This window comes from Girardinichthys multiradiatus, chromosome 15, assembly GCF_021462225.1.
Source record: "Girardinichthys multiradiatus isolate DD_20200921_A chromosome 15, DD_fGirMul_XY1, whole genome shotgun sequence".
Classification (NCBI taxonomy): Eukaryota; Metazoa; Chordata; class Actinopteri; order Cyprinodontiformes; family Goodeidae; genus Girardinichthys; species Girardinichthys multiradiatus.
In genome coordinates this window covers 1,904,078-1,929,613 of record NC_061808.1, presented here as the reverse complement: position 1 = coordinate 1,929,613, position 25,536 = coordinate 1,904,078, and the positions used below count along the sequence as shown (strand labels likewise).

The following is a 25,536-nucleotide window of genomic DNA, read 5'->3' as shown; positions in this document are numbered from 1 at the left end:
AGAATTTATAAGCTTTTTTAAAAACTGTCTCAGAAAAATGAGCTTTAATAAATAAAGAAAAACAAGTGACGTGGAAGGTCCCATGTTTGTGTTTCAGTACCAGTATGGCTAAATTGCTGATGTTTAGGTGTCTGAGCTGCAGATTTTGCAGCTTCCAAATTCTAAACAATAAAACAGAAACCGTGAAATAAAGCACAGAGAACCAACAACTGTTTCTGTTTATATTTATTTGGAAACAAGAATGCATTTCTTCCACTTCTACTGTGACTCTTTGTTGCAACTTGGATCATACATGATAATCGTATTAATTCCACAGAACACCTTCACAAAAGATACCCCTTTATATGCACGTTTACCTTTTTTATATCCTTTTTTCTGTATAGTTGTCATTTATATGCAATGACTTGTGCTTTGATAAGAGAAAGAGAGACATCATTGTTGTTATGATACATAAGGGAAATAATCAGAATAGAAAAGAAGTTGTAAGAAGTGGATATACTGGTTGAATACACACTGATACAGAATACAGACACTCACATTGCAGCCTGCCCGACTCAGCCCCAAAGTGTCCAAAAATCAAAAGGACTTGTGCCTCTTTTATCACCACAACTGCTCCCTTCTTCTCCTGATTTTAGGATTTTTAAGTACACCATTGTTGCCTTGCAACAAATACACTCCCTGCTGGTGAAAGCAGAGTTTTGGCTAAATATTGCTTAGCTTTTTAAAAAAGGGATGTGCAGGAGAGCAGTGCAGAGATGCCATGAGAGAATTATTATTGTTGAAGTTCTTAGGGGTCAGAGGCAAAGTGTCAGTTGAAGTCCCTTGGGAAAAAAAAACAAAAAACGATCAGGAGAAAAATAAGGTGCTTTGTCAGAAAGGTTGCAGGTCAAGGTTCAAGAGACGTAGGACACCAGATGCATTGATGCTGCAGAAGTCCCGGCCTGTTTGTGACTGGAATGTTTCTTTGTTTCCTGTTTGAATGCATGCGGCTGTTGAGGGAGGAGTGCATGAGAGAAAACATCATTCAGTCAATGCGGTGAGCAAATTTGTGCTTTGCTAAAATAATACCTTCAAACTAGAGCTGCATAATATGTTCAATCACAATCGTCATCGCACTTTCATGACTGTCAATTGGTGCTTATCTGGTATGCATTTGTTAACTTTTATTTTGAAAGTTGATCTCTTTTATCATGCCTTGTTTAGGTGGAATCTCAATTTGCAGTCATGTTTCCAATGAAAACTTCAGTGTTTTATTTTGAAGAGAACGTAATAGCTTTATCTTGAAGGGCTAACAATCCAGTTTTATCACTGATTAGTTAACTTAATAATGTAAGACCTATTTATCCACAAATCTCAACCCTATGAATATTGAGGCTTTTATTTTGTACGCTTCTGTTATGGGAAGAATAGGCAATCCCTTTTTCAGGAAAGATTTATTTGCATTTGCCACGTGGAACGTGATTTTTGGACTAACTTTAATTTTTAGACCTTTATTTTGTAGGGTACCAAAAAACTTTATTTTGAAATGCTAGCATGATCAGTTTTTCATGCCTGGTTTAGATCTGTCAATTATGTGGAACCATCTGCAATAATCTCACCTATAAATATTGAAGCTTGTATTAGAAAGAGTCTCCATAAAGTCTATTTTGAAAGTCCTTATTGCTAACTTGATCACAAGTGTGGAAATCAATAATAATAATAATAATAATAATAATGTATTGTCATATACACATAGTCATTTAATTGATTGTTGGTCATTAGTTAAGCCCAGTTGTGTTAATAAGGGGTCCATATTAAAGAGGCCCCAAAATAAATCCTGGTTAGGGCCTCATATAACATAGAACCGACTCTGACTGTTATATTTCAAACTCTGGATGTTTAGATTAAATTTGGTTGATTGAATGAAGATTTACTTATGTTGATGCCCAAACTTTCAGCTGGATTTTAGCTAAAACTCACAATCGTTGCAACATCGTGATGAAGGGAGAAAACAGAGAAAAATGTGACATAACTGCAACAAATATAGTTATTGCAGTTTTCAAAACTAACATCACAACTGCATGTGTTTTTAACATCGTGCAGCTCTACTTTAAAGTTTGGTTAAAAACAACGGAAAGAATCTCAAGCAGCGGCAGGCAAAAAGCAGCAAAAATGTACAAGCTAACTACAATAATGCAAAAATGTAAATGCTAAGTGCATATATAGACGTGTGGGTTCCATATACTGTATGTATTCATATGCAGGGTAAATATTTGAGTACATCTTCAATAAGCATATACCTCCAAGGAGAGGGGGCGGGGCTCACTCTGACGTATATAAATACAAATAAAGCCGTATTACAGTGTACACATCCTCATCCTATTGTAAGCAAAACCCCATGCTGTACATAGAAAAAGGCATCCACAACATTTAAGAAAAAAATGTACAATTTATGAAACAAGGTAACAATAAATAGTATTATAGAATCGCTGCTGTACACAAAAAAGCTTTTTTTATGTCACTCATATAAAAATATGTTTTAGTGCAACCGTACGTAATGGTAATATCCATAACTTCACATCCATGTTTAAGGTGTCCTAAAAATTCCAAACAGGAGATAAAGGAAGGGGGAATGGAGGAGCCTGCGTTTATTACAAAGCTGATATGCAACAAAAGAAAAGAAGGTGATATTGTTGTATTTACATTTACCTTTTTGCATTCAGAACAAAAAACCAGAACGATGAAAGAAAAGGCACACACGTAGAAGTCCTTTTATTCGTGCTGAATCAGCCGTTTTACGGGCAGGTTTTGGTCGGGTGTATGCTCCGTAAAGTCTTTAAATAATAAAGGTCTGTGGCGGCGTGCTGCAGGTCAAACTCTGAGTCAAAGAGAGAAGATTTCAGCTCAAGTAAAGTGTGCAAAAGTCATTATTTCTTCCCTCTGTGTTGCACGTTGTCCCTTCCTGTTTTTAGAAAACTAAAACTCCTCCCCATCGTTTTACGATGCGTCCTTTTTCCTGCCTGTGGTTTTTGTCTCCTGCTCTTTTTCCACCATCACTGATTTAAATACTCCTGGAGGCTGCAGGGAGTCGGATCCCGGGCTAGGAGGGTGAGGAGAGGGTGAAGAGGAGGAGGAGTGAGGGGACGCAGGAATCACTGGGGGGGGAGGTCTGAGCTCAAGGCCGCTAAAGTGCTGAATACCGGGAGCGATAGGAGGAGACGGGGAGGGACGAGAGGTCGGTGGTGCAGATGTACAGCGCTGCTGTTGTTGGGAGTCGGGAGACAATGCTGAAGAGGATGAAGGTGATCTGCCTCCTCCCATTCCTCGCTCCACACACTCAGGATCGAGGCAGAGCGAGGCGATGGCTTTGGTGCAGGTGTGGATGCTCTCCTCCTGCTCCTGTCTGACTCCCCCTCCCAGTACCTTCTCTCCTCCTTGTCTTCCCCCCTCTGTGACGGAGGCGACCTCGCTGCTAACCGAGTCCTCCGATGTGCTCTGCTGCAGGAACAGCTGGGAGGCTGCTGTGGGCGCCCCCTGCTGGGCCAGTGGGCTGGTGGAGCTTGTGGGGATTGAGTGTACCATCTGAATTCCTCCAATGGGGATCATCGGGAAAGGCGAACGCACCTGAGGAAAAACAGAAAATTTAAACATCCACCCAGGGCAGGTTCATAAATGGACCAGTTGTTCACATTTGATGGTAAACCTTCAGTTTCAAAGTAAATTGCAGTTTAGGAATCTCGAACCTACCTTTTTAATAACTGAGCCAATAAAAGCAAAATCTTTATTTTGAAAGGTTTCTGTGAGCTTTATTTGAAAATGCCAACAGACACTTTTCCCTCCATTAGTGATGTGGAACCTTGATCTGCAATAATCTGTTCTATGAAATGTGGAGATTTTTATTTTGAAGAGAATGCATGACCTTTACTTTGAAGGGCTAGTAAAACTGTTTTCACCTCTAGCTTAAGTAACATTATAATATAGTACCTATGTTCACAATAATTTAAACTATAAAATATTGAGGCTCTTACTTTGAAAATGATCTGTAAACTTTAGTTTGAAAGAACGACATAGTCACTGTTTCAGGACTAGTTTAGTTCCTTGTGGATAATCTTTTCAATTAGATATTTATAGACTTGTACTTTAAAGAGTGTCGATAGACTTTATTTTGAAAATCCAACACGATCACTATTTCCTGCCTGGTTTAGATTCATTCATCACCTGAAATCTACTTTTGCAAAAATAATGAATTATTGAGGATTTTATTTTGAAGAATTTCTATGAACTTTATTGTGAAAGACTTAATTGCTAACATTGTTGATTGTAGGTTTAGGTCGTTATTGCTAATAATACCTAAATATAGTAATGCTGAGCATTAGGAACAAAATACATAGAGAAATTAAAAATGTATAAAAATGGAAATACCCCGACTTGTGAATGGGTTGGAAGATGACTGAACAGAACCTGGTGAGGTGGGCCGGACTGGTAACACCGAGTGGATCCTTGGTCCCGTTCAGATGGTGATGAAGAACCAGGACGAAGATCCTGATAATCGATAAAAAGATAAAATTTCAAACCAAACCCTCCAGCTTTCTCATAAAGTAACGGTAAACTCAGCTTTTAGCATCTGTCAGCGCTGCAGACAGCAAGCTCAGGTTTTAAAGATAAAGTCCTGAAAGGTGCATTAAATAAATAAAAACACCAGATTAAAAGTGTAAAAAACAGTGCATGGGATTTGTAGACAGTGCATACTGGGTGCTGTGAATAACCGCTTTGAGTCATGAATCAGAGTCAGACTCTCGGTTTCTAGTTTGGTTTAAACGCGTCTGATGGCTGCAGCCAGGGTTTGAAGTAAAGCCCCTAAGAAGAAAAACAGTCACCTTATAAACCACATCACAACTAGCCAAGATCCCATTACCACCAGAAGGCAGCAGCTCCATTTTCAATCATTCTTCTCTCTGTAACACAGTCGCTCTGTCTGAGCTGGACTCTATTCGCTCATCGTCTCTAAATGTTTCTGCTTCCTCTGCCAGATGGTTTCATCTTTGTTTCAGGCGCTGCTCCTCATCCTTCACACTTCATTCACACGCCGAAGCCAACGCAGTTAAAAAACTTTGGATCATCACATTTTTTTACTTTTAGGTTTCAGGACACTATTTTTTTGTCCCTACAGTCACTGAAGGCATCGCAGGTAAACAGACAACTTTCCCTATAAACACCTCTTCAGTGTTTTGAGATGTAAAACATAGATTAGTAAAACAGACAGAAATATGTGTGACAAAGAGAGAAAGCTCCATAATCAGGCTCCTGTTAGACAAAATGAAAACTTTCCTGTAAAAATCCACTAAAAGCTGTTTAACATTCACAAACATCTGAACCAACCTTGCAATGAAGTAGTTTCACTCAAACTTTAAAAGATATAGGCCCAAAGTCCTAAAACGGTCCAAGAAGGTCAAATTGGCCTTAAAAACCCAGAAAATTAGATAATTGTTTTAAACCGTTGCATTTTAGCATAAAACACAACAGCTGTATTTATACTGAAATTATTCTGGATCTATATTACACAGAGGGACTCTATTCACTAATTAGTACAGTTATTTAGCAGCACTACATTTTATTAAAGGGTATAGTTTGACTAAAAAGAGCTAAATATACCTCATAATAAAGCACTACCCTGTGATGGTCTTTCACCAAAAATCCCAATAAAATATACAGATGTTTGTTAATGTAATGCGGTTACAAAGGAATACTTTTACCAGGGACTATATATTCAAGCAAGAAAAATCATCTTGACAAGTTTTATGTCTGTGCTTCTTGAAAAAATTGATAAAAAAGAACAAATACAACATTGTTAAACCTCTATCGTCACAGTAGCAGTGGCAGCAAGGAGACAATTTCCACTAAATCACCTAGAACATTGACCATCTCTGTGAGGTCTTCGCAGGGTCTTGGTGAGGTTTCTGAGGTCCTAACAGGTTTACGTTTAGGTGACTGTAGACAGCTAAGAGCATGCACAACGCCTCCATTATAAGGTCATGGTGTTTTTTTGATCCAGGTAGTGTACCCGTGACGTAGGGTCTGAATGCATGGGTGAGGCTTGGTCAAGGCTTCAACCCACCCTTCGTTCAGCATGAGGTTGTTTATTAATTGCTTTTCTTTCAAAAGACAATGTTCTGCTTGTATTAATCATTACAAACGGCTGCAGTATAATGGCTATGGTTGTTATCTAAACTGAAAAGAAGAAAATATTTTGTCAGTTTCAGAAAGTCAGCTGCTAATGTGGTTGGATCAGAGTCGGTTTGTCTTTACAGGACCAGAGTGAAGACCAACCAGGACTACACCCGGCTCCCCCAAGTCTGATGTTATGCTTCCCAACTGGGAAAAGGTGGATTGCTCTTTCAGGGTCGGGAGTCAGTCTTTGGTCCAACCAGAGGAGTTCAAAGTAACCTTGTGTTGTGCTCATGACTCATGATAAGGGCAGGATAGATACAAAACCACAACTCTTTATTTACTGGCTTGTCTTCATTTCAACCCGTAGCTATCGTCATGAGATATGGATCATGACCCGAAGAATGGGATGCTGGATACAGACAGCTAAAATCCTTCTGTAGGAGGGCTGGTCTAGGCCTTAGAGACAGCGAGGACCTCTGCCTCAATCTCTGTTCGACTGCCATTGTCCGTTAATAATCCGTTGGAAGAGTGGAGTTGGTTTATCGGTTACGGAGGAAATGAGTCCGAACAGTCAGATGGCTCAACACTAGAACGTTCAAACATATGCAGCATTTCTGCTCTCTCTCTAGGTTGAAAATCAATGAATTAAAGTTACAATATCAGTCTGGAAAAATGAAAAGGTTTTACTTCAACAGAACATTCAGAGAAGAGTAGAAATAAAATTCATAGGTGGAAAAAATTTGTTCCTAAAACAAACACTAGGAGCATGAGGAGAAAAGCCAGATGAATTAATCTGATTAGATTATTACCGTTTCCATCTCTGCACTGGCGCTGCGTCGCCCCAGAGGGAAATCTCCCTGAGCCAACACCCCCATCTGATGATTGGTCCTCGCTCCCCGGGCGCCGCTGTGAGGAATGAATCAAAAATGAGGAGAACAATCAGTGTAACAAACTATCAGTCACCTTAAAGGCCTTAATGTCTGTAACTCAGCCCGTCAAAATCTAATGGATTTCATCTGAATCGGTAAATGCATGTAGAAAATGAGATCATTTTACCCTTTTATGATATTTTCTCAAACAAAAATCATGACAGCTCACCAAATGTTATGGAGAAAGCTATCATGTCTAACAACAGTTAGTGTCTACGCACATTTGATGAACTGGCTTTGTGAAGGTCCAGATGGTTCTGACTTTGGATCAGGAACCAGGTAATTGATGTACAGAAGGTGTCCTCAAAGAAAATTCCTGAAGCCTTAAAACATGTCTGAGAAAGACCAAAGGAGGTCCAGCAGAGCTTCACTCGTGTTCTTACAAGACAAAACCCTTCGGAGACATCAGTTCTAAGGACTGCTCTCGAGGGGCTCTTGGACACTGGCTGGACTACGTCAACCAGGACTGATCCAATCAAAAACAGACCTTTTGGCAATATGGGAGCTGGGCCATTTTAAATCAGCCAATCAGTTACGGGGAGTCTGAAGTTAGCCAATCAGTAAAAGTTCTTCCTTTGTGATGTCAGAGAGCTTCACAGATGCACAACGCAGTCTGCTAGGAGCTGTTCTCCACATTACAGTTAATTCAGTCATGTCAGAGGATGAAAGCAGTTTCACACTCAGAATATTGACATCATGAGCATTCAGTATTGGACATTATAGTGATTAATTATGGATTGTTTTAACTAAAAAGCTATTCAGAGGTTGACCTTCATGAGTGTGTGTTTTGAATGGTGGTCTGAATTGGTCAAACCGAACAGTTTATGGAGACGCTTGAACAGAAATACAACCATTGATTGTTGCAGCTCACCTTTGGTGGTAGAGGCCTCGGCGAGGAGACAGAGGCCGGATCATCCCTTTGTGGCGTCCTCGTGGTGAAAGATCTCGCTTCAAGTCCCTGCCTCCTGGGGAAGTTGGCCGTGAGAGTGGAGAGAGCACAGAGAGGTGCCCCCGCCTCGGGGAGAGGTCTCGGCGGTATCCCCCAACTCCCAAGTCCCTTTTGGGGGAGATGTGACGCAGGGGGGAGATGTCCCGTCGGGGTGAGAGATGTTCAGCACGGGGGGAGAGGTCACGGTGAGCGGAGAGGTAATGGCATGCTGAGGGGGAAGAAGACGCGGAGCTGGGGGATGGGCAGCTGGACGCTTCCAACCCTGGGGAAGAGAGGCGGGAGGAGAGATCTGGAGAGGGGATGGGGAGGTCCTCGTCCATGAAGGAGGAAGAGGGTGGAGCCAGGAGTTTGTTCCGTTCTGGACCTCGATGATGCTCTGCCCGATTGCACTCTGTGGGCAGAGCCTGCGGTGTGATCTGGATGCTCGGCACAGTAGTGAAGTATCCAAACAGAGGAGGCCTGCTGTACTGCCCCAGGAGGTCGGGCGCCCCCTGGTGGGAAAGGTGAGAAGCACCGTGGGTGTCCGCCACAGCTGTAATAGACATTGAGGGCAGGGCATAAGGCTGCGGGCTGGTGGAGCGCGAACGAGTCTTCGGGGTGGAGTCGCCATCGTAGTCGTCCTCATCTTCATCCTCGTCATCCACCTCGTCACCGTCCTCCTCGCCGCCCTCTGACTCATCGGCGTCTGAAAACTGGTGTTCTGCCACAGAGCCTCTGGACATCTTCTCTGAGGATCTCTGGCCTTCTTCTCCAACTTCTTCAAGGTAAAGACAAAAGAAGCAACAGAAAGGCAGGAAAGAAAAGAAGAAGAAGAAGAAAGAAAATGAAAAACAAAGAAAAAGGAGAGAGGAAAATGAGAAAGAGAGGAAGGAGGAATGAGACCACAAGGATAAAATAAAAGAAGAAAAAACAGATTTGAATTAAAATGTGGTGAAAGTTTACATGTTGCATAAAACACATCTGAGTGCTCATTCTCACAGTTAAAACCAATAAAACTCCAAACTATAAAAGCTGTTGGAGTCAAAAAAATCCCTCAACACTTTGGTTTTTCCACCAAATGGATTCCAGGCAAACATTGGGGAAGTTTTGCTGTAAAGTTGCTGCAAAGTTACAGTTAAAATCTGACTTTATGGAAGAACAAAGCCGGCTGAGAGGCTGAAATAAGATAATGCTGAAAAAAAGTGACCCCATAGTTCCTGCTTTAGATTTCTGAATTTAAAGTGATAAAACTAATAATAATATTCACCAAATGCCACCCTATTTGATTCTGCTTAAACAAATCTACAACAGATCCAACTTTTACGTCTCGGTGACTCATTGAGTGGACGTCTGCACTTCGCTCTTCCCAAAAACCCACTGTGATGTGTGGGAATGCATTCCAATTAAACGGCGAGCCAAAACACACAGCAGGGGTCAACAGAAATAAAAGTTTATTTGGTTGTCTGCATGGTGGGAAATTACCACGAGCTACCACTCCCACACTGATTAAATATGGCAGTAATTGCTGAGTTTGCAGCTCCGATCTTCAGTTATGTTCAACACCTGTTGACAGCCAGAGAAAGTGGCTCGGAGTGTTTTAACCACTCTAGGTGCTGCTGTTAAGGGAATGGACCTTCTTAGAAAACACAGACCCTCACTTAAAGTGGCTCTCAAAAGGTAACATAAACATGTAATGTGTAAAAACAATAACCCATTTAATTGCATTGCTGCACACACTCCAGTCCAGTAGGTGGCAGTAATTAGTCTAAAGTTTGTTTGCCAGACTCAAAGTAAATAACGCTGCACGTCAAGCCTATGGTATCACCTTAATATAAAACACGTTGCTGCAAGCATAGACACCATAGCTGATGCTAGCTTCAGCAGTCCTGGGGAGGTTCAGAACCAAGTTAATACATCTACATCTGACTGGACTGTTTAACTTTAACATCTCTTTATTCATTCAGTTGTCAACCAAAATTTATTTGAACAAAAAAAAACAACAATAAATTAATTACAAGGCCTCTGAGAATCTGTCCACAGGACAACCACAGTTATTGGTTACATCTCGCCTTCATGGAGGAGTGGTGAGAAGAAAGCCAGAGAAGACAATAGTTATCTTGTAGGTTGTCCACTATGTGTGGTGGAAAACTACCACTGCACATCACCCTGATCACACCATCCCTAATATTATTTACTAATAAATTTTCTGTCTCTCTGCGAAGCAGGTCCAGACATACTCCAGTGCTCCATGAGGGGTTCAAAGCTTGGGGTATTGTTTTAGAACCTAATCGTGCTTTAAACATCTCCACAACATTGTCCCTGCTTTGTTCCTGGGTCTTCATGAGGCTGTTTGTTCACTAGGCCATCTGTTACACCAGAGGGGCATCAGAGTAACAGGTTGTGAATATAAATGCAAGCCACACTTTTCAGATTTTTTGTAAAATATGTTATAAACCAGGTTTCATTTATATTCTAATTAGCAGTTATGTCCCACTTTGTGTTGGTCTGTCACATTAAATCCAAAGAAAATCCACTAAAGTTTGTTCATATACTGAGCTTAAGGTGTATGAATATTTTTGCACAGCTTTGTGACTGGGAAAACGGAACAGGATGTAAAAATAATCAGACTAATTTCCAGTTTCATTATCAAGTCATGGGAAGATTAACGAAACAGCGAACGCCGCTCATCGGTTCAGAGTCTGTCCTAGCCTCAAGAGACGGATGATGAAAATGTATTATTTATTAATATTTAATGGGGAATCAGATTAACTCGTCCTTTTTTCCTTTTCTGGCCATGGTGGCTTGTAAGTCAGGTTGCTGTGTACATTTAAATATTTTCTACCTGCTTCGTCTGCCTCTGTGTCTTCGACCGACGACATGGAGACTCCCAACTCCAAACACTTTTTCATATGAGCCTTGGACTTCATGTGCTTCGTCAGATTTCCTGCAAAACACAGACACACAATCCCAAATTACTGACTCTGTCAACTGGTCTTACTGGAAACCAGAGCTTGTTTGGCTGCTGCAGCACCAGAATGAAAAAGAAGAAACTTTGGGTTGTAATGGAAGTGGAGAAGGAAAGAGACCACAATTATAATTTACAAATGGCACATGTCGTAATTTGATAAGAAAATGACGCAGCTTAGTATGAACTCTGGTTTGGTTAACTTTATGCAGAAGTCAGAAAAATAATAATTGCAGACCAGTTTGTAAATCCATAAACCAGATTTTTCATTTCATCTCTGAAATCAGCTTCAGGAAAATCCCACGATGAAGAGTTCAGTCTGACAGAAAACTGCCTCTCTGCCTATTTTAGTCATCTGCTTAACCTCACAGAAAAGGAAAAACACTTGGTGACATTTTCGTAGAATTTATAAATCTATAAAACTATATACAAGGTTCAAACACATTTTCCAGGACAAAACCCATAATTTTCCAGATTCACATTTCCAGAGCCTTCATTCTTTTTAAAGACAGGTTTATACGGATGGATGGATGGATGGATGGATGCATGGATTTATGGATGGATGGATGGATGGATGGATTTATGGATGGATGGATGGATGGATGGATGGATGGATGGATGGATGGATGGATCATGAGAGATCATGAATGAAGCTCTACCTTTAGTCTTGAATGCAAAGTTGCAGAACTTGCAGACGTACGGCCGGACATCGGTGTGCGTTCGGATGTGTTTCTTCAGCATGCTGGGCTTCTTGCAGCGGATGCCGCATTCCTCACAGATGTACTTTCCTCGGCCACGACCTCGAACGTAAACATATTCCTCGTTGGATTTATACCTGCAGGAAACATCAGCAGAATTGATGGTTTGGTAAAACAGGCAGATTGTATCATTCAACATTATCTTCCAAGAGATACCTAAAGAAACTGCACCAGTGAGGCAACATTTAAAGCATATTTTACCAGGATGGTTGTCATGGAAACTACCGCCTTCTCAGTCTGTCCTCCACTGAGAGGTCAGAGGTTATGATGAGCAGTCCTGGACCGTTTTTCCGTAGCTGTACTTGTCTGTATTTCTGTGTATTCGCGTACTTGTGAAACATCATCAATGCAAGTACTGTTGTAATCCTAAGTACGTATCAAAGTACCCGGATGTGTTCTTGCTCTGCTCATATTATCGAGGATGCATCCTTCTGTGGACAAGGTCCAGCAAGGTATCCCACAATGCAGTGCACCACCAGCAGCAGTAAATGGAGCAGGTTAGAGCAGACATGTTTTGTTTTGTTCCACTATTAATTGGCCAAAGCAGCTTTGAGATGTTTTTAGGTGAAAACGTAGACCTGTAAGCTTCATCTGTGCAGTCGGTTCATCCTGAGTGAGCCAACATTGAAATGTTCTCGGAGTTTTTGGGGCAGCGAGCTCCGCGCTGCCTTCAGGCTCAGCAGGTGGATGGAGTGTTTTCCACAGCCTGATCTCGGCATGCCACTCTGTCGTTTTACCTGTTATCTGGTTGCATTGGCTGAAACTGAGACCTAAAGTGTTTACGGTATGAGGTGAATAACTGCAAGTACCAGAATATCAAATATATTCATTTTCTCCAAACATTTTTTAATGTCAGTTTTTTCTAAACTGTTTTGAAACTTTTTCCTTACAATACTAATTAATTTTATTTGTCTTCTCAATTTGTGGCATTTAAATTCATAGTAAGAATTTTTTTTTAATATGATTAACAACTTATTATTACTAATAATAATATTTCTCCCCTATAATAATAAAACACAGCTCTTTCACTTTTCCTTGTGCATAGAAACTACACCTTTGCTTGAAATTGGATTTCAGATAAACCTATATTAGAGGAGTGTGAAATCTGCTATTTTCCATTTTCATGGTTTTATGCAGACGTCTCTGCAGGAGGAGCGACCACAGCTCCAGGTTTGGATGCAGCTTCCCAGAAGCTCCCAGTTATCCTCTTTACCCTCGTGTCCTACCATTGCTTCACTGTCTCATCTTCTTTCACATTATTTACATATTTGCTTAGGGGTTAGGGTTAGCTAACTGTAACCCTAATTAGTTAGCTAATTTGCTTATACTGCAGCCCGTGGATCTGAAGGACTGATGCACCCACTTCTGTCTGTCAGGTGAAGGAAACATCGACCTCCAATCAAACTCTGCTGAATTTGGTCAGATTGAGCTTTTCCCCTCAGTGCGTCAGAGAGGCTAAATTTTAAGGAAACTGTGAGAACGGCTGGTTTAGGGTGTTGCTTCCTGTCCTGTCTGCAGCAGCTGGAGGTAATGGGTGGTTCAGGGCTTCACGTATTGAACATCAAACAACCCGTCTGCACAGGCGAGGAGAAATATGTCTTTCAGCTGCAGACTGGGAAATACCTCTGAATGCTGGTCTGAGTGGAGACATTTACTCAGCTGTGGCCAGTTATGTAAATGAATTATGATGATTATTTTATTCTGTTTTATGCACAGCAGCTTGAAAGATCATGAAGCAGCTTCACTTTGAAAGCAACTGAAACTTCCAGGTGCAGGGGCTCCCTTATCCTTTATTTTGTCTTCTCACTGTTAAGCTTCCATTAGAGACTCTTCTCCCTCCGATATGTTTCTATATGCTCATGTTGGGGAAGTAATATCTTGTTTTTGTTTGTCTGCACCATCTGGGTTGCAGAGTAACCACCATCTTGGCAAATCAAGACTATAAAACATTACGAAGCTGCATGAATGCCTCTCAGTGAGGGCTTTTCCTGCATGAATTCCCTCCTAAAGGCTGAAGGTACATTATAGGATAAATCCCTTTGACTTTTCTGTTCAGACTTATGCAAGCTTAATGGCCATACCTTAATCACGTAATAAAGTGTTTTCTGGGCTTATATATTAAAAGAATTCAATAAAATCCAAATCTGTTTTTCTCTTGTTGTTTTTTTCCAGGGGGGATTAAGCATTAAAACAACTAGTTCAGACTGGGAATGCAGACAATTCTACTCAGATTCAGAAAATTATAGTCCATATTTCTTTATTTAATGATGCATTGTATTATTTATCTTTCACTTATTTTGTTTATCTATTTATGTTTTTCTAATCTGTGCTTTATGTATTTATTTAGTTTTTCAATTATTTTATTTGTAACTATTTTGTTTTTTTTATTCATTTCAAAATGTATTGATTCTTCACCAGTTTTATTTTCTTATTATTTGTTTTATTTTAGCAATTATTTTACATTTGTTTCATGTTTTTGTTTAACATTTGTTTTTTAACTTCTTTATTAACTTTGGTAAATTATTGAAAAATAAAGACATCTACTTTACAAAGAGATGCAAAATGTCTGAAAGTGTTGACTGTCTAAATAAGGGTCAGTATAAAAAGTAAGTGAATGGAAATAAAATCATAAAAGTGAAATAGAGTAAAGGTCTAAAGTTGGATTTTTTGGGGTTTTTGCTCTTTTTGTCCGCTTTTAATATACAAATAACTGATATTTCCTTTTGTTTTTTGTGACTAAATGTACTGTTAGAGCAGGTAGAAAATATAAAGATGCCTAAAATCTAGAAAAAAACCCTCAATGCTTGACGTTTTTCAGAGCTTTTTAGCAGCCTTCATCTTTATTAACAGTAAACCAACTTAGAAAGGAGCAAATGATCCGAGATCCCGAGCTGGACCCTGCGCCGATGTGTCCAGGACTAAAACCCTGAGTTTAATGCTGGAATCAACTTCATCACAAACATGAGTAAAAAGTTAGTAGATGGCTTTCTTCTTTTAAAAACTAATGCAATACTGTAGTTGCTGATGTTAAAGAAACGATGACGGGGAGATCCTACTTTATGTCTCTTTATGAACTCGAGAGGAAGAATTATGAGAGTTGACGACCAATTAGAGATGCAGCTCTGGCGGTCAGTCTTTGATGAGCTTAGCAGTCTCAGGCTTCTGGCTTCAGTCTCACAATCACAAATTAAGCTCAAAGAATCAGATGGAAAAAGAGAAGCCTTCTGTTTCTGCACCTAAAACAGTTTTCCTGACAAATCCTGATGAAAATGATCTCCTTACAGTTCATACGGAGCCCATTTTTGTTCAGTTCCTCTGAACATTCAGCTGTTGCAACAAAGAAAAAGACAAAAACTCATCAGACTGTTTGGTGTTTCAGGTCTGAGGGCCCAGCATCTTCTTCATGTGTGGGGAGTTTAAGTGTTTTCATACCGCTGCAGCTAAGAGATGGACTTTTTGTCTGAAAACCCATAGTTTAAACATGAAATAAATAAAACAAAAATACCTGATGAAGTCTGAATTCAGATGCATGACTGCCCTGAGGTTAAAGCCAACTTTGTGGCTGCATACTGCCCCCTCCCTGCCTGGAGGACCCAAAATAATTTAAAAACTTTCCAGGACAAGTTAACAAATGCACCAGCTATTCACAACCTGTGGAAAACTTTCAAAGACTGAAAGCTATGAAACAGAGTGAGCATTTCATTTGGAATCTGGTTTAGAAAACATTTCAAACACGCTGTAATCATTTAGCAATCAGCAATAAATAAACAGACACCAGAAAAAAAACTCCGAAGTGATTGTGATGGTGCCTCATGGTGCAGACCACCCATCACCATACAGAACATTTGTTGTCTGGGTTTGGCCTAACAAACATCACTTCTAATGTTTAAACCCTGTTAGGAATCTGGAAGACACCTCTCTAATAACTGACAAATATTCAACAGTTTCATTTTTAAAGGCCTTTTTAATGTCCAGGTGCGTTAATCATCTGGAAACTCAATCAGCAACAATGTATCGTATGTAAACTTGAGATTTTTATTTTGAACACCACGAGTGAGCTTTAATTTGAAGGGCTAACAATCCCTTTTTGACAGACGTGGCTTAGTTAAGTAAATAATGCAGAATCCAACATTTCAGTAATCTAGACTATGAAATACTGATTTTTTTAAAGTTGAAAACTGTTTTATTTTGAAAGAGCAGCACAATCCCCTTTTCAGGCCTGGTTTGGTTGCATTAGTAATGTAAAACCACTTTTCAAGGAAAATAATATATTGAGACCTATTTTGAAGGGTATCTTAAACTTTTATTTTGAAAAGCTGTTATGATAAATTTTTCCTGCCTGGTTTAGATAATGTAGAAACTACTTTTTGAATAATCCAGCCTATAAAATACTGAAGCTTTTAGTTTGAAGGAGTTCAGTTTCCTGGACTTACCCGCCTTCGAAGATCTTGATGCGGGCCGGTTCGGCGGCAGGCTGTTTGACGGAGACCTCCTTCTCTATCTGCTCTTCCTTTGAACGGTCCCACGACACAACGCCCTTCATCTTCCTCCCAAAATGACTCACATCAATTGGCATCAGCTCTGGCTTCAGCTGCAGAGACAAGACAGGAGTTTTGGATTTCTGCAAGCTGGCTTATGTGACTGTATGAAGAACACTTGAAGACGTACCTGATCAAACCTCAGCTTCCAGGCCACGGATGACACCAGCTTTCCAGAGCTGGGCGGGGACATGGCAGCTATAGTGTACATCAGATCAGTGTTTGTCCTCTGTTTGGACCTGAGCAAAGCCAGCGCAGCCTTTGTGCTGAGCTGCAGGGGGTTCGGATTGTACGAGCTGATGCACCATGAGCTGTAGACGGAGCTATGTGCAGCTGCTGGGGTGCTGTTGGGTTTGGTGTAGTTTCTGAAACACCAGCTGACCCGGCTCATGGTGCGCAGACTCGGGAACTGAAAAAGCTGCTGAGCTCCCGTTTCTCCCAAAAGCTTCACCATTGTCGGTTGCTTCTCAGTATCTTCACCCTCATTAGAGGAGAGCATGGGCTCTGGGCTGGAGTTGGACTGTGGTGGCACTTCGTCCACATCGAGCTCCTCCGGGGAGTCTCGGCCACCTGAAAACGAGGGCCGATCTGTGATGATTTGAAGAGGTGGGGTAAAGCTTTCAACATGGGGAACGTCTGAGAGGTGTAGGGCTGGAGATCGGACGGGAATGGCGATCTTGGCAGCAACAGGCAAGTCACTAAGAGGAGGAGAGGAAGACATCCTTTCAAAATCATCGACAGAGTCTTCACTCTTCAGACTTCTTCCCTGCTTCTTAGACTTGGAAGTGTGTTCAGCTCCACTCAGCTCCACAGCACTCATCTCTTTGACTATCTGCCCATACATTCTTTCTTCCTTCACCCGTTTCTGCTGCTTCGTCTCAATGAAGCGCTCCAGTGAGCTGGTCGGGGAAAGCATGCGTTTGCTGGCCACCATGTTGGATGCTGAGGCGTCTGTAGTGGACACAGTCCCTGATGTCAGTGACAGTGGGATCCCCGTGATCACCTGTTGCTCCGGCAGTGGGTACCGCAGCCCTGCAACATCAACCTGCCCCAGGAGGAGGGACAAGTTAAATCCAGCTCCACTTATCCCTCCTCCCACTCCTCCCACTGGTTTTCCAATGTTCACAAGTGGAGGGGACATATTAGTGGTACCACCACCATCTGAGTCCAGCGCCTGCACTCCAGAACCATAGGAAACCATCAGCTGGCTAACACTAGTGTACATAGCAGTACCGAATGATGGCACATTGGTCTGGATCCTCACAGGAACCACTAAGCCAGGCAGGGAAGCCTGGGATCCAAGGTTCTGAGTGGCAAACACCGGCTGGACCTGTTGCAGAAGCAGGGAGGGGGTAGAACTGGGCAGGGAGAGCTTGGAGGAGAGCAACCCTAAGTTCTGCTGCTGTTGCAACAAAGGGGAGTTTCGAGCTGAGATAGAAGAAGAGTAAACCTGTGAGCCTTCTGGTTTTCCATCAGACGTCTGTGAATCGTGGATTTGCTGCTTGTGCGCTGGATGTCCAGGCAGGCTGCCTTGGGATCTGATGTGAAGTTTCAAGAGTTGCTGTTGAGCCTGGAGGGTCTGCTGCTGCCGCTGTTCGGACTCCTGACACCAGAACAGACCTGGTTGTGAGATGGAAATGAAGGGGGCAGCACTCTGATACTGGTGGGGTAAATCCTTGCTTAGTGCCTCAAGCGCTGTTTGTTCTCCTTCAGATGAGGAGCTCTGGGCCTGGAGGCGATGCTGCTGAGACCTACATTGCAAGACATTTGTACATTAATTTATGATGGTATCACTAGCAGAAAGAAGATAATTCCGGTAAAATCTAAAATGTAGCCCATGCACTTCGTTGATATTCTCACCGTCCATAGATTGGTTCATCTTGTAGGCTGTCCTCACTGATACTCTGCTGGAGGCTGTGCTGGTGGTACTGTTGGTGGGATCCTATGCATGTGCACACAACATAATGTATTTATTTTATTGCAGCTGGTTGGGTGTTATATAGCCCAATAATTGTGTATTTTCTGAGAGCAAGATGGCAAAGCAGGTTGTCACAATACAATGCTTTGATTAAAAGTGGATGACAGATGTATGAAAGCATCAGCATAGGTTCGAAGAACGAAGCCATTAGTTTCACTTGTTTTTAGTCATTGTTTCAACCTCTAACTTCAATGTTGGGATTTTATGTGACAGACTAACACAAAATGGAACGAACAATATGCATGATTTACCAAATATCTTACAGATAAAAATATGAAAAGCATGGCATACAGTTGTGTTTCCCTGAGTCAGCACTTTGTTTAGGCTTGTTCCTTCCTACTTTGAACATCTACAGACTTAAAGTTCTGCCCTCTGTAAGAGTTCTGTAAGAGTTCTTCTCTGTAAGACACAGATTAGATTACCAGCAGGACTGGACTGTTCACTGATTAGGTTACCTTTGAAAACATTTGGTTGTACGGGATTTTATTTAGGGGAGGCAGAATATAGGGGCTGAATCTCTGTGCAAACCACACTTTTCACATTTTTGTTTGAAAACAATATTATTTTCCTTCCGTTGCATCAGTAGCCCCTACTCGGTGGTCTATCACATAACATCCTTATTAAACACCTTGAGGTGAGTGATTGTTATATGGAAAGGAGTACTGATAATTGAAGGCACTGCCTGTGGCCATTTTGGATCTCCGTATGCAGAAGGAATCTGTACCAACAGGTTATATAGTTGGTACCAGAAGGCAAGTTCCATTAATTGGAGTAAATTTAAATCCATTCGCTTCAATCAACACAAACAGTAAAAATGGGTTTCAGCTAAGGTTCTGGGCCACTCTTGGTCTACCTGTCAGAACATAGTGAAGTGAAAGTTTGAGAAGCTGCGATTGCTGGGCTTTTATTCAGGAATAAAGCTGTAGGCTGAGTTTTATGTGAGGGTTAATCAGTGGAAAATACTTCAGTTTGTAATGTGGCATGACTGCCAGACACTAATACAAGGCTTACCTCCAGTGCTGCTGCCAGCTCGCTTGGTTCTGCTGGGCATATCAATGCTGCTGTGTGGAGAGCCTGTTGGGCTAGACCATATCCCATGCTCCAGATTCTCCTGTTTGATTGAAATTTCAGGTCCACCTGCTTCCTGGAGGACGGTCTCTGGATAAACACTAAGCGAAGCCTGTCAAATGTACAAAGGCTTTAAGCAGGTTGGCTCATACTTAAAACAGACTATACATAGATTTTCATAAACCTAAAAGTTACAGTACAGATTTGCTTAAGTGCAAAAAATTTATATTTGTTATCTTGACTTTAAACTACAACTACTGACTACTTTTTAAAATCTCTGTTGGTCAGGGTTTAAATATCCTCAAATCAAGAAGAAAAACTTTTTAATGAGAAGTAGAAATTTCAGGACTCCAAACCCCTTGTTTTACATTTACAAATCTGACTCTGGCCAAATTGCATAACAGCCGTGGGTCAGCTTTACCTCTGCATTACATATGAGCCCTTAGAACACACAATGAGTTGTGCAGTAATTATCTAGATGTTACCACGCTACGTCATTTAGTCTGAGATTTTATGCCACTGAGTGGGCGTAATAGTAGTTCAAGAAAAACTCAAGGGCTAAATTACTCTACCTGTCGAACCAGATATCCACGCCGACGTTCCTTCATTGCAGATGCACTGGTGTACAGCTCACCCTGTCTTGAGGAAGGTAAGTTTCCATAATCAAAAGATTTGCTTCGCATTTCAGGTAGCTCTGTGGGCAGCGTGCATGGTGCCTGCTCAGATGAAGATCTCCTCATCTCCCTCTGTTGATGGTGGCTGGAATAGCCACTACCAGGCACAGTCAGAAACTCTGACTGCTTTCCTCCACCACCAGAGGTCATGGAATCGTCCTAGAACACACACAGAAGATCAGTTTGGTTTTTGAAGGGTTTGCTTGTTAACACTTGTCAACAGCAGGGTTAGAAACATAACAAATATGAAGAAACAAACCACAAGGGTAAAACCAATGACAGGTCCAGTTAATAATGTTTTCCACATTTTAATGCCCTGACTTTGACCTGGATGTTATTTTGACACATAACCCAGATAAACACCCATTAAGACCAACAACATCCCACTGAAAATTTATTTTAATAAAGGCAGAATCTCCCAAATTCCTAATCCAATCAAATGGCTGCTGGTGCACAACCATGATAAATGTTTTAAATGACATTGGTCTTAACTGTAATGCATCAAAAATTTCTGTTTCAGTCTTACAGGATCTCAGTCCCGCATTTGATCCAGTTGATCATACACAGATTGACAGCTTGGAAAGGTGGGTGTGGTTGGATCTGGCACTGTGTTAAACTGGTTCAGATCCTAATTGACAAACCGGGACTCCTCTGTGTCTTTTGGCAAACAAAATTCACATGTGGGGTTCCACAAGGCTCCATTCTCAATCCACTTTTATTCAATATCAATATGCTTCCCAAAGCTCAGATTACAGAATACTAAAACATATCTTACATATCTATACTGATGAATCACAACTTAAAGTAGTCCTCTACAGGCCCTTAGTGTGTTAGTGGATGGGTAAAATTAAATGATAAAAAATCTAAAAGTAATTTTCTTACTCAACACTAACTTTTAACATCCACATTAAGTCTATCCCAATGTCAGCACCTGCATGAACGGTGCTCCACAAATAAACCCGAATGCATGAACCTAAACATACTAGGTACCTGTTTGGTTGGTGAGACAGACTTGGGACCCTCATCTCTGTCAAAGGACATGGAAAGAGAGGACGAGTGGGATAGATTACTCTCTTGACTGGGACTTCGAGAAAGGCTGGTGCAGGTCGACTCGAAGCTTGACTCCCCAGATGAGTGTTCCATATCTGCAAGACGCAGCCTCTTCTTCTTGGGGGGCAGCTTTTCTGTTGGCATCTGAGACAGAGTGTCACTCCTCTGGGGCAGCTGGAACTCCTCAACGTGCTGCTGCTGCCTCTCGGGTTCCTTGGTGGCTGGAGCTTCGTTATCCTTCTCCGGCTTGTCTGGCTCCTCTGTTACCCTGATCTCAGGGACTTGGATGTTAGGTTGTCGCACCAATCTGTGTGAGTTGGGAAATGGTTGGCCGGGTGAGGCTGCAGAAGATGAAAGCGGGGCAAGCTCACAGGAACTTTGCTGCTCCATGCTGTCAGTCTTCAGGAGAGCAGATTCAGGACTCAAAGCATCTTCAAAGATGTCAGTGTCAGACTGCTCTGAGTACTGACTAGATGGGGCTTTATCTATGGGCTGGTATCCTGTTTGCTCAAATGACTCGGACTTCTCAAAAGAATTTGGACGGGAAACTATGCCAGTATGCTGGATAACTGAACCCCGGGTTGCCTTCCTGCATTCCAAGTCAGGAACTAGCGTGATGTCCTCAGAGCACATGCTGGCACATGTATCAAAGCTGTCTGATTGGCTATGAACACTATGAAGAGAGCCTTTTCCTGTTGGTGTGACTCTTGCCACATCAACACTACCTTGTTTAAACTCATAGTCCCCCATAATCTCAACTGAGCCACTACAGCTACTATCACAGTGCCCAGGACTGTCCTCATCATCGCCAACACTCTTCTCTTTCCGTCTTTTTCTCGTGGCTATTTCTGACATGCTGACATTAGTACCATATGGGCTATAAGGTATGTTCTCTGGGACTCCTGGGCTGCGCTCACTCATCTTCATACCAAGAGATGAGACAAAGTTTTTGGCCATGTGCCCATATCCCTCAGTCTCTCCTATGTGGGCTTCATTACCTGATTGTTCAAATGCACCCTGACGTTTGAGTCTGGGATGACCTGGTGGGTAGAAGACGTCATCTGGCGCCACCATGTTATCAAAGGAGACGCTGCCTCGAATTCCCTGAGGAGCACTGAGGTTGGCAGGAGATGGAGTTGGCATAGAGTTACTCCTAATGAGAGTCCCAGCATCTGATGGTGGCTCCAAAAGTCCTGTACTGCTTTGACAGGGGCCAGTTGGATACTGCTTGGCTTCTCTGCAGATTGCAAGGTTTCTCGTGAAGGAAACAGGATCCTCCACTATCTTCCCCATGTCTACAATAGTCCCTGGCTGCTTTACGTTTGTCAAGCTATTGGGGTCTACCCCTACTAAATTTACTGTGATTGGCTGCCTCGACCTGGAGTTGGGTCGGTTGTACCAAGTCCGACCAAACATTATCTCTTCATATGTCTTGACATTAGTATTTGGAGTGCTTATTTGCAGCTCAGCACTGTCAAAGGGTGAAAAATAGCCTGAGTCTGTGCTGCCTTTGCTATGAGGACTGAGGAGGTTAAGGGATTGGGACATGCCAGGATCTGAGTTCTGCCCTTCCTTATCAATCAACCTCAGGGCCAATCGCTGTTTGGCATTGGGGGAATCATCTAGTGAACGTGCTCTTCCACCTGCCTGTGACCCCAACATGCGATGAGAGCCTTTTATGTCATGAAACGGAGGACACTCCATCCCAGTTGGAGGGACTCCCCCAGACTTGGGAAAAATAAGGATAGGCACTTTCATTGATCCAATGGGGAGCTCCTCAGCTGAGTCTGCATATGCTGGTTCCGTACTACCTATACAATAACAATACAGCACAGAAACACAAGATGTTACAGTTTGATTTCCATAAGAAATATGGAAAACTATTGACAAAACAAATGTTTTGAAAACAAATGTTTTGAAAACAAATTGTTTAATTGCTTTTTATTCCAGAGATTGGTTTGTTGCAGAGAACTCACCTGCATTCTTGTCTGCTTCAAAGGAGATCTGTGGGATGGGACTGTCTTTATCTGTCAACATCGTGGAGGTCTCAACACCTTCCTCATCTGTGTCTGTACTTTGCTCTCCATCTGAGGGGACCTCTGCCTCACCAGCTGGGGATGCCTGATCAACATCCCCACTTGGGGCCACTGATGGCTCAGATGAAAATGGTACAAGTCCAGCTTTAATGGCATGAGCATGAGACTTGCGATGCTTGTAAAGGTTGCTTTTGGTTTTAAAGGAAAAGCCACAAGGTATGCAAGGATATGGCCTCTCTCCAGTATGCGAGCGAATGTGCTTCTTCAGGACACTGGGTTTGGCACATGCTCTGTTACAGTAAGGGCAGAGGTACTTCCCGGGCTTTTTTGGCTTTTGCTCTTTTTTGCCATAGCCCTCCTCCCCAGGCTCAGAGCCTGAATGGTACTGTCCAAATGAGCTTGGTAAACTGGGAGATTTTTGCCTGGGAAACCTCCCTCCCCCATGTGGGTGAGTATGACCTGGGTGTCCTACAGGGTATAAGTCATCCGAGGGCAACTGGCCAACAAATGGCCAGGCATGAGGCTCTAGTCCGGGCTGTGGTTTAGCTCCTGAGACGAAGCGTTCAGTTTGGGGATGTTGAGGGTAGGGCTGGGCCAGATGGAAGTATCCTCTTTGAAAACCTTGTGCGAAAGGTCCGTGGGGGTCTTGGGACGGTGGACCCCCTATTGCCCCAACTGCAGAAGATCCAGAGAGCAGCTTTGCAGAATTTCCCGGTATCCCATACTTTCGATGGGGTGCTGATCCTCCTATTGCACCGCATGGTAAACTCTCTCGATGTTTAACCTCGGGATCAGTAAAAGTGCTTTGTTTGGTGTTTGCAGTTGGCTCAGATGCCCACTTTCTTTCCAGAGGTGCCTTCTCCTTCACTATTTCCTTGGTCAAGCATTTTTGCCCATGGGCAGCTGCTTGCCGAGCCTCCATCTTCGTGGATCTCCTCCACAGTTTATAAAGAGAGCACAGGAGGGACTTTTGGGTAGTAAGAGGTAAAGTACTGAAGGGTTTAAAAGGTCCCAGAGCAACCTAGCATGTTAGGGTTGCTAACACATTTAAACGAATAGAAAAGGGCGCATCCATCTCTGAACAAGACTGATTGGAGAGTCCGAGTCAAAACAGGAATCTGGAGGGTGAGTTTTCATAGATAACATCGGAGATGCACGCTATCTTTTCACATACTGTTTTATCAACAACTTTGTTGTGCATTGCTCTTCGTTCCCAATCACAGCAGAATCCTTCAGTGATCTAAGGAGGGCAGAAAAAACAGCTTTATAGGAAAAACGTTTGTATGAGATGATTTATGACAAGCTAGTGAGTAAAATACAACTTGAACACAGAAAAGAAATGAGCTGTGAATTATGTTTTCAATCAAAAATATGCTCCAAATAAACACAGTATCACTGAACTCCTGATTCAAGTAATGAAAAACTGTTTGTAGAAAACTTGTTCTTCATCCAAGGTCCATTCCCTTAGCATCTATATTCTTTTATTTATTCTTTTATTTCTTTTATTCACTACTTTAAGGAAAAGAAGAGTTATACAGGTTTATGTGAAGAAATAAACAAACATGAACAAAATTTGAAGAGCTTTACAAAGTGAAAACCTGGTTCGACACTTTAATGGACCAGTTATGAGCTACAGTTAAGACCTTCTTCAGTTAGTTCATAAAAATAGATCAGAATTTGGATTATATAACTGGATCTCTATGGCTGATTTCCATGAGGTTTATTGTTGTTTGAGACTCTGCAGGCTGACTGTACAACAAATCACTAAATGGGGGTGGACTAAAACAGCTGCTGTTAACAGTGGAGCATCCAGGTAAAGTCAGTAGGTCTGGCTTGGATGCATTATTTTCACCTCTAGTGAAAACAATAATAACTGATGAATATAGGTTGACATATTTTCTGTTTCATATTGTTGCTAGGGAAAAAACTCTAAGGTGTAATTCAGAGACTGAGATGGTGTTATGTATGTTTTTCCAACTATTTCCAGCTACTTAGCAGCTATAAATGAAAATACAGATTTTTAAGTTTGAAATGAAAATTTAAACACAAAAATGACCCCTAATAATCTTTACCCCTAGTACGTCATAATTTTCTGTCCAAATTATATAATCTCTTACTGATGTTATTCTTAACAAAAACTCTGACTCAGATTCCTTCTGTTTTTGCTGTTTTGCTACATCTCAGTTTTTCATCAAAATGTTAATGTCAAAGATAACCTAAGTAAAGGCAACAAATTGTTTACAAATGATGATTTCATTTATTATTAAGAATAAACTATCTAAACCAACCTAACCCTGTGTGAAAACGTAATAACCCCCTGAACCTAAAAACTGGATGCTCCACCCTTGGCAGCAGAGTGCTTGTGATGGCTGGGAATGAGTCTTTACCGTCACTGTGGAGGAAATCTGACCCACTCTGCTTGGCACTTATTTTAATTCAGACATATTGGAGGGTTTTCCAGTATG

At 41.8% G+C, this 25,536-nt stretch overlaps 1 protein-coding gene across 4 annotated transcripts in view; it reads right to left on the bottom strand.

Moving 5' to 3' along the window:
* Positions 1–210: 210 nt before the first annotated feature.
* Positions 211–25,536, bottom strand: part of hivep2a (HIVEP zinc finger 2a) — a 116,687-nt gene continuing 91,361 nt past the window's right edge. For 2 of the 4 annotated variants that reach the window (XM_047387624.1, XM_047387623.1), the window contains 13 exons: positions 23,012–24,311; positions 20,976–22,846; positions 19,884–20,144; positions 19,255–19,423; positions 18,126–18,207; positions 16,396–18,016; positions 16,161–16,318; positions 11,629–11,804; positions 10,847–10,948; positions 7,948–8,782; positions 6,957–7,053; positions 4,402–4,521; positions 211–3,603 (listed from right to left, as the gene is read on the bottom strand). In XM_047387624.1, the coding sequence (XP_047243580.1) occupies positions 2,977–3,603; positions 4,402–4,521; positions 6,957–7,053; positions 7,948–8,782; positions 10,847–10,948; positions 11,629–11,804; positions 16,161–16,318; positions 16,396–18,016; positions 18,126–18,207; positions 19,255–19,423; positions 19,884–20,144; positions 20,976–22,846; positions 23,012–23,993 (7,101 nt within the window). In that variant the 5' untranslated portion in view covers positions 23,994–24,311 and the 3' untranslated portion in view covers positions 211–2,976. The other 2 variants (XM_047387625.1, XM_047387626.1) reach the window with 2 other exon arrangements.